The sequence below is a fragment of the Mytilus californianus genome, unplaced genomic scaffold, assembly GCF_021869535.1.
Source record: "Mytilus californianus isolate M0D057914Y unplaced genomic scaffold, xbMytCali1.0.p SCAF_8, whole genome shotgun sequence".
Classification (NCBI taxonomy): Eukaryota; Metazoa; Mollusca; class Bivalvia; order Mytilida; family Mytilidae; genus Mytilus; species Mytilus californianus.
The window spans coordinates 2,601,886-2,618,245 of record NW_026262734.1 but is presented as its reverse complement, the minus strand read 5'-3'; the positions used below and the strand labels follow the sequence as shown (position 1 = coordinate 2,618,245).

The window sequence follows — 16,360 nt, the reverse complement described above, 5'->3', positions numbered from 1 at the left end:
TTTTTATAATGTCAATGGTTTCCGAAAGGTATCACTCAAATGGATTGAAATTTTACTTGGGATGAATTTATAGGGACATTTGAATCATTTTCATCCCCTTTTTTCAATACTTTATATCAAATAAATGCAGATTTTTGTCATGAATACACCAAAAAGAGATTTAAATTATTGGAAATCAAATCTATAGCTATGTCCCTTTATAACAAAAAACAAATATTTAATTTACCGTTTCCGCTCTCTAACTAAAATTTACTTTGCCACAATCAAATGGTCTGAAACGTTTTTCTTAGAAAACAGGGGCAAGAGGGTGGTGATGGATTATGAGGGTCAATTTTCAATTGTTTTCTTAACTGTGTATTGCTACCTTAGTTTACCTTGATCAAGTTATTTTGAATCTTATACAAAATGCTTATTACCACGAAATACAGATCAAGTTTGAATTTGGGTTGCTTCACTTTCACTGTTCTTGAGTAACACCATTACTGTTTGTTATTGAACAGCGAGAGCACTCAAACCCCCGAGCAATCTCTAATGACAACATACAGAAACAAATGTCATTAAGTTTCAAAGAAAAACAAGATGTCAATAGGTTTTAATTATTAACTTGGCCCTTGCATATTTTCAAACGGGGAAAAATGTGTCCCATGGTCACATTTTTCGTTTATTTGCAATACATTTCTGAATTAACAATAGCCGTTTTGTAGGTAAATTATTACGAGAAATGTTCACGACGGACTTCATTTACTTCTATATTTATGCTTATCGCGATGGAAATCTCAAAATGTCAAATTGTTACTTCTCAATATAATAAAAGTAAAAAAAAATCTTAGCTTTGTGTTATTATATCTAATTGATCATTGCATATCTGATTTGATTTTTCTAATCGCAGACTCTTTACACGTCGACTCTTAGTAGGCTTCTCGCTGCAAGATAATATGACATGCAAAGACTATAATCATATTATTCCCTGAAGAGATAATTTGCATCAGTTTTTAATTTCAATAAACTAGTGAACGAGGTGTTGATTGTTATTCTATTTTGATTTATTGTGAGATTGTCCAACAAACAATGATCATACATATTCGTTTTCAAACCGGTAATTTTTCTAAAAATAAATTAAATCGCCGTTCATAAAATGTGTGGTATTTGACAAATTAAACAGTAGTGCACATATCTCTGCATGTTTCTACTGTTAAAATCAAATCATCAAACTGAATCTTTTTACAATATTATTTTAATAGCAAAACCACAGAAAGAAGATATAACAAGGAATTTTACATTAAAAGAAGGGTATATTAAAGCGTTTGTAGAAGTTTCATCCGTCTACCCGAAACCAAGATGTATTGCAGTATTTAAGGTAAAATATGTATCGCTTGATCATCAAACGAAAGTATTGTTGATTTATTATTTACTTGCTTCCTCGTCTTACTTGTTCAAGATCAATGATTAGATATGATTGGGTCAACAACATAATTTGAAATTAGAGGTTGATGCTTCAGTCAAGCAGGTAAAATTAAGATCCAAAACAAACATTTGGTTGATTCCAAAGTCGTTGCTATATACATAGGCAGAGCAATACGTCTTTCTGCAAACGTTTATTCATGGATGTATAATCCCACTCATTGGGTTGGTTTAATACAAAACATAATATAACTATTTCATGAACACATATGTTGTCGCCCTAAATATGCATGAAGTATTTACAATTTACAAGTGTGCGGTATCAACCAATCATTCAATCACAAAAACAATCAATTTTAGCTACTGTCTGCAAATTGCATATAATCATCAGCAGGCAACTAAGCTTTTGATATCTGAGGTAGTTTTATCGTAAACATAAATGAACATTAATGTCTGTGCTTTTTGCTCTCTTGTAGAGAGTTGTCTCATTGGCAACATACCACATGCACTGCTGTATCCATGTAGTGTGTATCTCTCTTAATAACTTCGCATTTTATCTTGTTACCATTGTTTCGTTGGAATTATCGAAAAATTCGGAATACGAATTTCCGCTTAAAAGCCTTGGTTTATTTCTCAGATGTTTTTATGGTATTCCAAACTGATAACATTTTCAATAAGAGAAAATTGAAGCGAGAACAATTGTTCTTTTTTGTTGTTGATAATTTCTACTTACAATTCAAGGAAGATTATCAATACGGGTTTGACTTACATTTGGCTAATGAAAAGCATAAGACATATAGCTAGAATAATATGTCTGTCACCGTTCAAAATATCATGCATATGGAGAGCTGGGATACATTCTATACATTTATATATTCAAAATGAATCTATCGGTTTCATCAAGGTGTTCCTAAAATGTCCTAAAAATGTGTAATGTTAGTCGTGCATTTGAATAAAATACCTTTGATCATTATTTACCTCTTGTACTATCAGTATGTTGTTCGTCTATGAAGCGCAATTGAGAAATGCAAACATTAGATGTTCAAAACACGTAATAAACTGTACCAAATCATAGAGAAATGTTTATTATCGTGAACTGATTTTATCGTATATCGATTATATTAAAGTAGCTGAAACAATTAACAGCCTTTTTTATTCATGAAAGAAACAAATCAAAAGAAGTAAGCCACGTTTCCATCATAACTGGGGCTATCTGACAACGGCAGAACATGGTTGTATCAGTCAAATTTCAAACACAACAATTAACGAGTCGGTTATTCGGTGTTTCATTTAAAAGTTCCAATTTCTTTCAATGGTATATTTGCCAGATGATATATGCAATTTTCTAGCAGCCTGTATTATAACCAGGATTATGTATTATTATAAGATGTGGATACTAAAAAATTCCAAAGATCTTTTAGAGTACATACAATCTCTTTCATCTTGCAATAGTATTAAAACATTTGACTTTTCTACACTTTACACAAGTATGCCCCATTCCAAACTTAAAGATAAATTGAAAGAGTTGATATTGGTTTGTTTCATAAAAAAGAATGTCCAATGTAGATAGAAATAGCTTGTTTTAGGGAGGGATAAATCCTACTTTGTGAAAAACTCACTTTGATTCAAACAAAAAATTCTACTAACTGAAATTAGCAAGATGCTTGATTGCTTGATTGACAACATATTTGTTACATGTATGTTTGGAGGACGTGTTTTTCAACAACCTATCGGCATTCCCATGGGAACCAATTGTGCCCCTCTTCTTATCGACTTGTTCCTTTATTCTTATGAGGCTGACTTCACACAGGAACTTCTTAGGAAGAAAGACAAGAAGTTAGCAGTATCCTTTAACTTCACTTTCCGCTATAAAGATGATGTTCTCTCACTAAATAATTCAATATTTGGTGACTATGTTGAACGCATCTATCCCATCGAACTTGAGATAAAGGATACTACATATAAAGTTAAGTCTGCCTCATATCTTGACTAACATCTAGAAATTGACTATGAGGGTCGTTTGAAAACAAAACTTTACGACAAAAGAGATGATTTCAGCTTCCAAATTGTGAACTTTCCATTTCTATATAGCAACATTCCAACAGCGCCTGCTTACGGAGTATATATCTCCCAATTGATACGATATTCCCGGGCTTGTATTTCCTATCATGATTTCCTTGATAGAGGGTTGCTGCTCACAAGGAAGCTATTAAACCAAGATTTCCAAATGGTGAAGTTGAAATCATCCCTTCGTAAATTTAACGGACGCCATCACGAGTTGGTTGACCGTTATGGAATATCCGTTTCACAGATGATAGCGGATATGTTCCTAATGTCGTAACTACAATCCTGTCCCCTTTTCACGTATGTGACCTACCGAATTTGACTTGTTACCGGGTTTGTACTAACATGATCAACACGACGGGTGTCACATGTGGAGCAGGATCTGCTTACCCTTCCGGAGCACCTGAGATCACCCCCAGTTTTTGGTGGGGTTCGTATTGCTTAGTGTTTAGTTTTCTATGTTGTGATTTGTGTACTATTGTTAGTCTGTTAGTCTTTCTTTTTTAGCCATGGCGTTGTCAGTTTATTTTCGATTTATGAGTTTGAATGTCCCTCTGGTATCTTTCACCCCTCTTGTATATAAAGTAAAGTTGAGTGTTATAAAATTGTAATATATATATATCGACAGTAACGCCAATCACCGAAAATATAGTGAACTCATTGTGTTTGTCCTGCAGCGAACTGTCGCATTAGCAATGAAAGACACCAGTCGTATAATTCTTTACGTCAGATGCACGTTTTGTCTACATACGAATCATCGGGTTTGACCAAATCATAAACAGTTTCAAATAAATAAGAAAGGGGAAAAGCATGGCAATCCAAATATTCCATGTAGTTGTTCCACAGGAGGAGGCATGAGAAGAGCAACTATTTGGCCCTTATAACTGCAAAAAGAGTTAATTTATTCAAGCCTTTTAAAACTAAGTGTATTGATAACATGAATATGTTAATATAATCTAGACACTTTGGTGCAGATCAGTTAATTTGAGATATGGAATTATCAACGACACTTCCGTGGAAAGACATTTTGAATTTTTTCTGATTATTAAGTTTTTCCACTTTTCCGTGGAAAGAACTATTGATTTTGATCCGATTATTAGGTCTTTACACTTTTCCATGGATAGACCTATTAATTTCGATCTGATTATTAGGTCTTTACACTTTTCCGTGTTACATATTTTGCTTGTTACAAGAAGCCAAGTCCCACGTGTTGAATCAGCCATCCATCCAACCAACCAACCAACCATCGATCAATTAATCATTGTTTCGAAGGGCAAAGATCGTTCACAATTGTATTTTAAACAATTGATAAATAATATTTTGTTTTCTTCTTCCGCCAAATTTGTTTCTTGCGCTGTATTGTTGTTTCCAAAGATGTTGCTTTTATATTTTGCATATGATGCAAAGAGTTATTACACTTTTGAAACTCTCCTGGTTTAGCCGAACACTTTTCATTGTATCACCCAAAACACTGTTTTACTTGTTTCCACATCTCCTTTGTAACAAAAAAAAAGATATCGACAAAATTCTTATTCTTAATTGTTCATTGCATCCTCAGGAAGTTTTGACTGATTTGTACCGAAGCGATCCAGTGACATCTGATAGGATACATCTATCCTTCACAATTTATTGTTTTTGTAACTCATAAACCGTAAGCAGTATAGACATAGGGTCTTTATTGTTGAGGTCTTTGGTTCTTTACTTAACAAATGAAGCAAAGGTCAAGGTCATGTTCTAAATTGTTGCTTTTGCTTGTTCCTGCATCTTCACTGAAAAGTTTTAAGACGGATATATGAGAACTAACGCAAAATGTTTGTTTTATTGTGATGAGGATATGATACATTGAAATCTTAACTGCCTATGAAATGTTTCAATTGAAGGTTAATTAATTATTACTTCAATATGGTTCATGATAAAGCCATAGGGTCTTTTGCAAAATGTTGGGTGACATACGAGAAATGTCAAGTGACCTTGAGTAAACCGCAAGAAGCCATGTTTGCACTTTTTAATTGGCATCCATAAATTATCACGTGAGACCAGAAGTGACCTTCTAAAAACCGGAAGTTGCTAACTATCTCTCTTATTTCAGGCTAAGGTATATCGAAACCATATATTTTTGCAATCACTGTAAAAACAGATATTATTTGAAGGCGGAAGTGACATTTTCCAAACTGGAAGTTAGCAAATTAGCTCCCTTATTTAAGGCAAAAGTATATGGAAACCATATATTTTTGGAATCAGTTAGAATAAATTATCAAATGAGATCAATAGTGACATTTTCTAAACCGGTAGTAGCAAATTATCTCCCTTATTGCAGATAAAAGTAAGTATGTCGAAACCATGCATATATGTTTTGAATCAGTATGTAGAAACCTATTATTGGACGTCAATATAACTTTTGGTTAACCGGAAGTAGATTTTTTATCGATTATTTAGAAATTTAATTTTGAAAGACCTTCTTTTAAAACCTTTGGTTTTTATTTTATTTTCTTCTTCTGCCAAACGTTTTTCTTGTCGTTTAAAGTGGTTTCGCGAGATGTCGCTTAGATGTTTTGAATATTATATCGAACAGTTATTGCACTTTTTAAACTCACCCTGTTTAGCCGAAGACTTTTTGTCCCCCGCGAACGCGTTGCGGAGGACATTGAAATACCATTCGATTCGTCCGTGTGTTCGTCCGTCTGTGCGACCGTCCGTCCGGTAATGTAAGCGCTGTCACATGTACAGTTTTTGCCAGATTTTTATGAAACTTATATCATATGTTTATTTCAGCAATGTCTTAGACGAGTTCGAAAATCAGTGCCGATCTATTTTTTTAAAGGAGTTATTCCCCTTTGAAACATTAATTATATGGAAAATTGTATTGTTAGCGCTTTCATATGTACAATTCTTGACAGATTTTTATGAAACTTATATTATAGATTTTTATTAGTAATGTCTTGGACGAGTTCGAAAAAATAGTGCCGATCTATTATTTTTAAAAGAGTTATGCTCCTTTAAAACATTAATTATATGGAAAATTGCATCGTTAGCGCTCTCATGTGTACAATTCATAACAGATTTTTATGAAACTTATATCATAAGTTGATTTCAGAAATGTCTTAGACGAGTTAAAAATCAGTGCCGATCAAGTATTTTTAAAAGAGTTACGTCTCTTCGAAATATTGATTATATTTAAAATTGCAATATACGGGCTCTCATGTGTACAATACTTGCCAGAATTTTATGAAACTTATATCATAAGTTTATATCAACAATGTCTTTGACGAGTTCGAAAATCAGTGCCGATCTATTCTTTTTAAAAGAGATATTTCCCTTTGAAACATTAATTATATGGAAAATTGCATTGTTAGCGCTCTCATATGTACAATTCTTGACAGATTTTTATGAAACTTATATTATAGGTTTATATTAGTAATGTCTTGGACGAGTTCGAAAGATAGTGCCGATCTATTGTTTTTAAAAGAGTTATGCCTCTTTAAAACACATTAATTATATGGAAAATTGCATCGTTAGCGCTCTCATGTGTACAATTCATAACAGATTTTTATGAAACTTATATCATAAGTTGATACCAGAAATGTCTTAGACGAGTTAAAAAATCAGTGCCGATCAAGTATTTTTAAAAGAGTTACGTCTCTTCGAAATATTGATTATATTCAAAATTGCAATATACGGGCTCTCATGTGTACAATTCTTGCCAGAATTTTATGAAAATCATATCATAAGTTTACATCAGCAATGTCTTTGACGAGTTCGAAAATCAGTGCAGATCAATTATTTTTAAAAGAGTTATGCCCCTTGGAAATATAAATTATATGTAGAATTGCCTGATGAGCGCTCTAATGATTTTTTAACCGGTAGTGCCTATGTATTGCCAGGCAATACTCACAGAATGCTTGTTATTTTAAGAATTATCTCCCCAAACATTGCTTTCCTTGTTTTATTTATTTTCAGTCAAAGGTAAATAGAACCCATATCCATATAGGAATCAGTGTTACTAAAGCTATCATATGAGACAAGAAGTGACCGGAAGTAGCAATATATCTCCCTTATTTTAGGAAAAGTATATAGATATCAAATTTTTTATCAAAATCAGTATGGAAAAACCTATAATCGGGTGTCAATAGTAACTTCGAATAAACCGGATGAAGCTTCTTATCAATTATTTTGAAAATTTAATGGTGGAAAATTGTTTTTCAGAACAATTGGCTTTTAATCTTAAACTTTTATACATTTTAGAACAGGGACATAACCAGGTATTCAGTGACAAATTATACTAAAGATTCTTTTTTGTACTCAATGAGGTTTGATTTGGTGTACCGAACTAATGAATGTGGAAATATCAACATATCATGTGTAATTGGAAAAGAACAATCAAGTATTTTACCGATATCTTATGAATTCAAAGAAGACTGTGAACGTAAGTTTAAATAATTTATTGGGAGAAATTATACATTTGAAAACCGTATTACACGATTGGATACTGTTTTTGAAAATGTATACGTAATGAAAGCAAGGGACCCCTGCATTTCGCTTCAAGCGCATGCTAATTTGCAATGGTCCTTAATATGCACGAAATAATCAATCAATCAATGTTATTGTAGTGTACAAAATGTATGTGATTAATCAATTTTTTTTTTTACACTTTTTTACTGCAAATATTGTAAATCAATATAATTGTGATAATTAAAACAAGTACTTGGTATCCCAAAATAATATTTTCTAAATGCTTGATAATGATCCAACAAAATTCTTTTGACATACATTTATATATTTAGATTATATATTATCTGCGCAAAATGCAAACTTTTCTAGATATATAAATTACATAATGTCCGTCTGATCTATTTACTAAATCAAACATTTATAGCGACCGATTTCGTATTTGATAGTTTGATATTATAATAAACGATGCGAGACGAAAGTTCCTTTCAATTTGGTGGAAAGAAAACTCATCAAAGATACCAGGTTCATATTGTAGCGTTTCGCCCACATTTATGAGACTCATCGGTGACGCTCGAATCTAACAATTTGAAAGACCAAATAAAGCACGAAGTTGTAAAGCATTGAGGACAAAAATTACTAAAAGTGTGTTAATTTCGTATAATTTTTAGGTAGAAAGTCCTTAGGAAAGTAGATTAGGAGAACGACAACGGGTGCATATTCATAACCATTTGTGAAATGGACCTTCCATTATGGTAAACCAAATCGGGATGGCGACTAATATGTCCTAAGTGAGGAAGTAATACACAATGAAACAAACTTTAGGAGTGAAATGATGTGCCCGGGAAAATAAGCATTTCTTACTCTCTGCATGGTACCTGTTTAACATAGTCTTTTAACTATCTAGGCAAAATGAACTTCCTTAAATACACCGAAATGCAGTTTGAATAAAAGAATTAAACAATTTGTCTTTTAAAATAACATTTATTTGGGTGTTAATAAAAAAAAATTTTTTTAACAATTTAAGTCAAAGTGGCATCCTGTGATTTCACCCCTCACTTTATATACTTTGCTAGCCATTGACGCTATGATATTAACTACAATTCCTTTCCTAAATATTTCGCTTCTAAAACAGCAGTGCTTTTATTCATCGCGGAATTAAGATGGTACAGGACCTATTGTCTCTCTTCTGAATTAAAGGTCACATCTTACTGTAAACCACCAAGAGGAAAAGCCGAAAGTGTTTCCCTGTGTATTTGTTTGTAAAACTCTGTGAGTCCCGGGCAATTATGTATGTCGTTATGTAATTGTGACGCTATAGTTTACTCTTTTCCACGGACAATTACGCAATTTATAAATCTGCCATCAATTTAAAACGGAAAGTTCCTTATCAAATGGTAAAATCAAAAGCTCAAACACATCAAACGAATGAAAAACAACTGTCATATTCCTGACTTGGTACTGGCATTTCCTTATGTAGAAAATGTTGGATTAAACCTGGTTGTATAGCTAGATAAACCTATGTTTGACAGTCGCGTAAAATTCCATTATACTGACAACAATGTGTGAGCAAAATAAACAAACATAAAGGGGAAAATGTCAAAAATTGGGGAACAGCAGTCAACACTGTGTTATAATCTTAATCACTATAAAAACAAATAACTATTTCAACAAAGGAAAAAGGTATATAGGCACTTTATAAATTAAAATGAAAGACGAGAATACAAAAAATGACCATAGCACAATAACACAATGACGGGATGTCTAAGTACCTAGCCACGCCTAAAGTATATACAAAAAATGAAAAAGACTAAACAGTAAAGGTTAAAATTATATATGCACAGACAAATAAAAAGAACACTATAACACGTAATTAAGATGATAATCAAAATCAGTACCTAGAATCTATACTTAAAGACCATCATGTATAATTTGTGAAGTTGACAACCACATGTGTTCAAGATTGCCTTCGTCTAGTCTAAGAGATAAATTCTGTTAAATGTAGTAATACTCTTATTACTTTTGTAACACACCAATCCATAAACATTCCAACCTACGCCTCATATTATTGAATCTTGTCGGATAGAGCACCCAACAACTTCGATTCGTATGTCACGATTTAATATTCCGTTCAAATGAATTATAGCACACCTTTAATTTCAAAGTCCTCAACTGTTTTAGGAAAAGGGTATATCTTGTTTCGAATACTGAAATCTGCATCGTGCTAATCAGATGTGCTCTAAAGCCTATACTTAGTAATAAATGACCAGCTAATTGCAATAGGGCAACTAAACGTAACAAAGGAATCTTACAAATGATGATTGTTGATACTTAACTTATTTCAGATTCAAATACAGATAGTAGAAATTATTCTGAAATTGAAATGTAAGTAAGAAATAACGCTTTATTTGTTCCCCGAGTTTTATTCCAAAGTTTTCTATTTAATAATATTGTTTTGTTTGTCCCTTTTTTATACGCCGGATATTTCTTAGACTTCTCACTTACGGAATTGGGTGTAGGTTTGTTTATACAAGTAGCCATCCGTTTTTCTATTTAGCCATTTGCAGATAGGTTATTCAGATTTATTTGACCGCAAATGTTTTTGCGGTCGTATGTTATGACGTTGTCAGCGTCGATGTCGTCGTCGTCGTCGTCCGAAGAGATTTATTTTCCAGACAACAACTTAAATATAAGTCTATGGATCCCTATGAAATTGTACTACAAGATTCCATACCACAAGAGGAAGGTTTTGGATTGATTTTGGGGATAATTGTCCTGTTTAGAAATTAGGGGCCAGAAAGTTTTTCTTGTTTCAGAACAATAACTTGTGTATAAGTGTATGGGTCTCTATGAAATTATACCACAAGGTTCCATACCTAAAAAGAAGGTTCGGATTGATTTTTGGGGTTATGGGTCAAGCCGTTTAGGAATGAAGGGCCAAAAAATGGGCAAACAACGAGGATTATCTGGTTTCAGGACAATATTAGTATTAGTCTATTGATCTCTATGAACTTGTAACTCAAGGTTCCATACCAAACACACCGCCTCGGTGGTCTCGTGGTAGCGTGTTCGCCTCGAGTGCGGGAGGTCGTGGGTTCGAACCCCGCCCGGGTCAAACCAAAGACTTTAAAATTGGTATTTGCTGCTTCTCCGCTAAACACGCACCATTAAGGAGTAAGAGTAGAGGCTCGGAATCAGAATAATATGTTCGGGTAAGGAGACACGTCTTTCTGTGAACTGTTACCTAGCACGTTACAAATCCGGCTCAGCGTGTCGGTCTAGTACAAAGCAGGTTAAATAGTTATATTACATTAACATGTTCTCGTCCTGAATATGCATATTAATTTGCCGATGGACGTTAAGCAGCCATCCATCATCATCATCACCATACCAAATAAGGAACGTTGTGATCGATTTTGGGGGTTATGCCCCTAACTGTTTGGGAAAAAGTGGCCAAATCAATACTTTTCTAATACTTTGTATCCATTGCTTATTTCTTGACCAATTTCAATGGGGTTTGATTCAAAGTCTTGCATTCTTGGTGTTCTTAAAATGCCCGTTTTCAAATTGGCCCAAATAAAGGTCCTGAGGGTCCAAAATTCATTTTTTTTAATAGTTAAAAAAATGAATTCATGGGGGTTCTTGATATGCTGTATCTTACTCTGTATACAGATTTTTTATAATGGGACCAGTTTTCAAATTGATCTACATTAAAATCCAAAGGGTCCAAAATTAAACTCGGTATGATTTTAACAAAAAATTGAATTGAAGGGTTCTTTGATATGCTGAATCTAAACATGTATTTATTTAGGGCTCAGTTTTCAAGTTGATCCAAATCAGGTTCCAAAATTAAACTTTGCCTGATTTCAACAAACATTAAATATATGGTTTTTTTTTTAATATGCTGAATCTAACCGTGTATTTAGATTTTGGATTGTGGGCCCTGTTATCAAATTAGTCCACATTGAGGTCCAAAGGTTCCAAAATAAAACTTTGTTTGATTTCATCAAAAATTAAATTCTTTTGGGTTCGATGATATGCTGATTCTAACCATGTACTTAGATTTTGGATATTGGATCATAAAAGGAAATGTCCAATTTCAAATTGTAAAGTTCTTACACCACATTCGTTCTGTGTCAGAAACACTGTTATGTCAAATATATAATCTCAATCCAAATTCATAGCTGTATTGCACAATCAATAGAAATTATAAGTAGAGTCATTATTAGAAATAGATATAACATCAAATCTAATATCAGAGAAGAAATTATGTATCAATATAGTTTGAAATATACTATTCATGTTAATATATTATGAATATAATTTAAGGTAAGTTTTATAGATTTTTTAAAGACTTTGTATTCAGCGGGACCCTTCAGAATGAAAGTTTCATATCTTCTCTAAATTATAAAATGATAAAGTAGAGCTGTAAGTCTGTCATCTCATGCTGATAAAGGAACAGATAATATTACTTAACAAACAGATATTTAAAACAAAAACTGAGTTTGTTAACATGTAGATAATTATGTCCAGTTTCTGATATTACCACTCCAGGACAGGAATAATGAAGTTAATTGAAATTTTGTTTATTTAAACATATTTAGAACTAGTCATTGGACGTAGATATTAAAATGAATGAAGGAAAGTTTGTGTTATATTAATTCCCAAAACATAAATTAATGTGTGTATTTGATTGGTTTTTTTGTTATTCTTTGTTCGTTTTATTTCAATCTATTTCACGAGGGCCTCAGGGAAGATAAGTTTAAAAGCTAACTGTATAACCATCTATGAATAAATAATTATTATTAAATGTATTATTATTATAATTATTATTATTTAAAAAAAAATGAAATGTTATTTTTCTTCCTATAAAACCTACACACAATTTGTATTACATATTTACATTTGTAATTAACTAAATATTCACAATAATGAATATGGATAACTGTTGTGTATTTACTTTTAAGTCATTCATGCAATTACCACCTATTATCAAGAAAACAAAACATGTGGTATTCATCAAATAACACACTTATAGTCAGAGTGACAAATTTATTTGGTTATTTGGCATCTATTTTTGTACTTTTGTAGCCATACTTAAAAAGCAAGTTCGAAAAATCTTAATGTAACAGAAGGGAAAGATATGGCCAGAAATAGTGTTTTTACTAATGCTTCATGTATTTTTTTGACTGATAACATATAATGAAATTAGGTAAAGCAAAAGTCAATATAGTAAGTTTGATGCTTTCATGAGTATATAACCACTGATTCGAACCCAGTTTCGTGATTTTTGAAATTCCCTCTTTCCTTGTATGGATAGAACTGACTTTTGAAAGTAGTTACATAAATCCGAACGTTAAGTGTATAAAAACAAAGAAACAAAAGCAAAATAAAACGTTATTTAAAAGATACGACAGGGGCTGTTTGACTTAAATTTTATACATTATTATATACTTTAGTAATTGATGATATGTGCTAAATAACTAAAACGATCTCTGAAAACCTTTCTGTTATCTATTTGTTATGTCTATGATTTCAATTGTATTTCAGTGCTTGTATTATAGCAGGAATTGTAGTTCTAGTAGCAGTGGTATTTGTCTTGTTCGTTTTTCGTTGTTGGAGACGAAGGGAAAGCAACTTCGGATCTGAAGGTAGTTTTAATATAAAAAAAAAAAAAAAAAACCGCAGGATTTTAATTGCCATTTTGAGTAGGTCAGTTACATTATTAATGTGAAACAACCAGTTCTGAGTTTTTTCATTGTTTAATAACCTGGATTTATTTGATGCCATTAGTGGTGCAACTGAAGCAGTTGGCTCAATTGAACTCTGCATGTCAAACTAGTCAATTTTGTGTCATATTTTGAAGTTCAAGTAACCCATGGCTAGTAGACTCAATCGAAATTGTCCAGTCCGATTCTTTTATATGGCAGTTCTTATCCATTAACAATACAATATGCTTTATTTAAAAACACTCCGTCACATTGACATGTGAAACAAGAGGTAAATATATACAAAATACAATCACATACAATCATAGAAATAAATAGACCAACTTAGAAATGAAATATATTAATAATTACTTTACTTTATAATATTTTCGTTAACTTTGAAACGAATAAAGATACATTTTTAAGTACATTAATATTAACCAATGATAGTAGTCCTTTCATTTTTGCTGCACTGGGATATTTAACATAGTATTCTGGAATGTGCTGATTTGTGATACTTTTTATTAATACAGAATTGCATTCAAATAAATAATGATATTCATTACCAATAGCATTTAAACACAAATTACATGTCCTCTCGTCTTTTGGAATATTGTACCATCTACCCAGCTCTACTGGAACTTTTACATTACAGCATCTTAATTTTGAAATATATTCACGTTCGATTGGTGATAATTGTACAAGATAGTTTTCTAAGCCAAACATTGTTTTAAAAAGACCATAAAATTCTCCTCTGGATGAGTTGTCAATTTGACTATGCCAATTTTGAATGAATGCATCTTTAAGTTTTTCTTTCAGAACGATTTTTAGTTGATTTACATTTAATGGTAATTAGTAATGGTAACAATATTATTATAGGTTCAGATAACTAACTTTATTCACTTGATCCATACAGGACAGTTGATTTAATTGATTTAATTGAATTCTGAATTTCATGTATTCAATTAAACGACCATGAAAAGTTAATTAAATTGAATCAAGTGTGTTATTTTAAATTTGTGATAAATTGATTTTCTAAATCGGCTTTTCAAACGAATTTGAAACTCAACTGATTCAATTGATTATATTGCGCAGCAGTGCAATTGACGTTACCGAGATTGGACCATTTGTTACAATGTATGTCTTGTGAGTCAAAAAGTGTCCAGCTGGTATATTTAAAGGTTCGACTGTTCACACAGTTTATTAAATAAATTGCCTCAATTGATTTGATATAATTGACTCCATTGTACTTTGGATTCAATTGAATCTTATTCTAAAATGTGTTTCATTATTTAGATCACCTGGCCCAAAGGACCAAGTGAGCTTTTCTCATCACTTGGCGTCCGTCGTCTGTCGTCGTCCGTCGTCGTCTGTCGTCGTCCGTCGTTAACTTTTACAAAAATCTTCTTCTCTGAAACTATTGGGTCAAATTTAACCAAACTTGGTCAAAATCAATATTGGGGTATCTAGTTTCAAAAATGTGTCCAATGACCCTGCCTGCCAACTAAGATGGCTACCACGGCTAAAAATAGAACATAGGGGTAAAATGCAAGTTTTGTCTATTATTTTGAAAACCGTTATAAATAGAGAAAATCTGACTGAAGCCGAAATGTTCAGAATGATGAGCTCTACTAATTGTCTATATACGTCAAAACTGTCAGACGACTTTTTATAGGAGTTATTGCCCTTAAATGACAAATTTTACCATTTTTTTTTCATTTTTGCCTATTATCTTGAAAGCTATAATAGGTCAAAGAAGCATTTAATTGCAAAAACTAATCAGCAAGACAAGTTCTACAAATTAGTCGACATGGTCGAAATCCTCAGTCGTCTCTTTATTAGAGTTATTGCCCTTTGAAGATGATTTTTACCAATTTTTTGCGTGTTTGCCTTATATCTTGAAAATTATAAAAAATAGATAGAAACTTAAATAAGCAAAAATGATCAACAAGACAAGTTCTAGAAATAAGTTGACATTGTCGAAATTGTCAGTCGACTCTTTATTAAATTTAATGCTCTTTGGTGATAATCTTTACCATTTTTTTGCGTTTTTGCCTTATATCTTAAAAACCGTATTAGATAGATAGAAACTTAAATAAGCAAATATTATCAGCAAGACAAAATCTACAATTCAAACAATAATGAGGAAATCGTCGACGACTCCTTATTGGAGTTATTGCCCTTCAATCACGATTTTTAACACTTTCGGGGGGTTTTGCCTTTTATTATAAAAATTATAATAGATAAATAGACACTTTAAATCACAAAAATGATCAGCAAGGCAAGATCTACTAACAAGTCAAAGTTTGCCTATATAGTTTGTAGACTGCCACTCTTTATAGGAGTGATTGCCCTTAAATGAGGAATTTTTTACCCTCTTTTGTGTTTTGAGCAAAAACTAAAGAACATGGAGAGAAACTTAACACACTAAATGATCAGCAGTACAAGATCAACAAAACAGAATTTTGTCATGAATTCAATGTTGGAGAGAGTCCTTTGTTGAATATGCACATAGACGAAGGTGAGCGACACAGGCTCTTTAGAGCCTCTAGTTTGTTTCAGAATCAATTGATTGAATTGATTCGGTTGAACGGTAGATTTCAATCATCCCAATAGTGCTTATTAAATTCCCATAATCCTTTTTATTTATCATACGGAAGAGTTCAAAGTGGTGAAGTTAATATGAGTAACACCACCCTTGTTTCTCCCTATTATTCTTTGTATATTTTGCATTTTTCAAA

General features: G+C 32.2%; 2 protein-coding genes across 2 annotated transcripts in view; both read left to right on the top strand.

Moving 5' to 3' along the window:
• The window catches only part of LOC127711838 (uncharacterized), a 78,911-nt gene extending 68,611 nt beyond the window's left edge, over nt 1-10,300 (top strand). The window contains exons 5-7 of the mRNA XM_052217998.1: nt 1,242-1,357; nt 7,708-7,888; nt 10,257-10,300. Coding sequence (XP_052073958.1) covers nt 1,242-1,357; nt 7,708-7,888; nt 10,257-10,300 — 341 coding nt within the window. The remainder of the gene's footprint in view (nt 1-1,241; nt 1,358-7,707; nt 7,889-10,256) is intronic.
• Nucleotides 10,301-13,467: 3,167 nt separating this feature from the next.
• The window catches only part of LOC127712262 (probable serine/threonine-protein kinase roco8), a 42,858-nt gene continuing 39,965 nt past the window's right edge, over nt 13,468-16,360 (top strand). The window contains exon 1 of the mRNA XM_052218624.1: nt 13,468-13,562. The gene's annotated coding sequence lies outside the window, so the exon portion shown is untranslated. The remainder of the gene's footprint in view (nt 13,563-16,360) is intronic.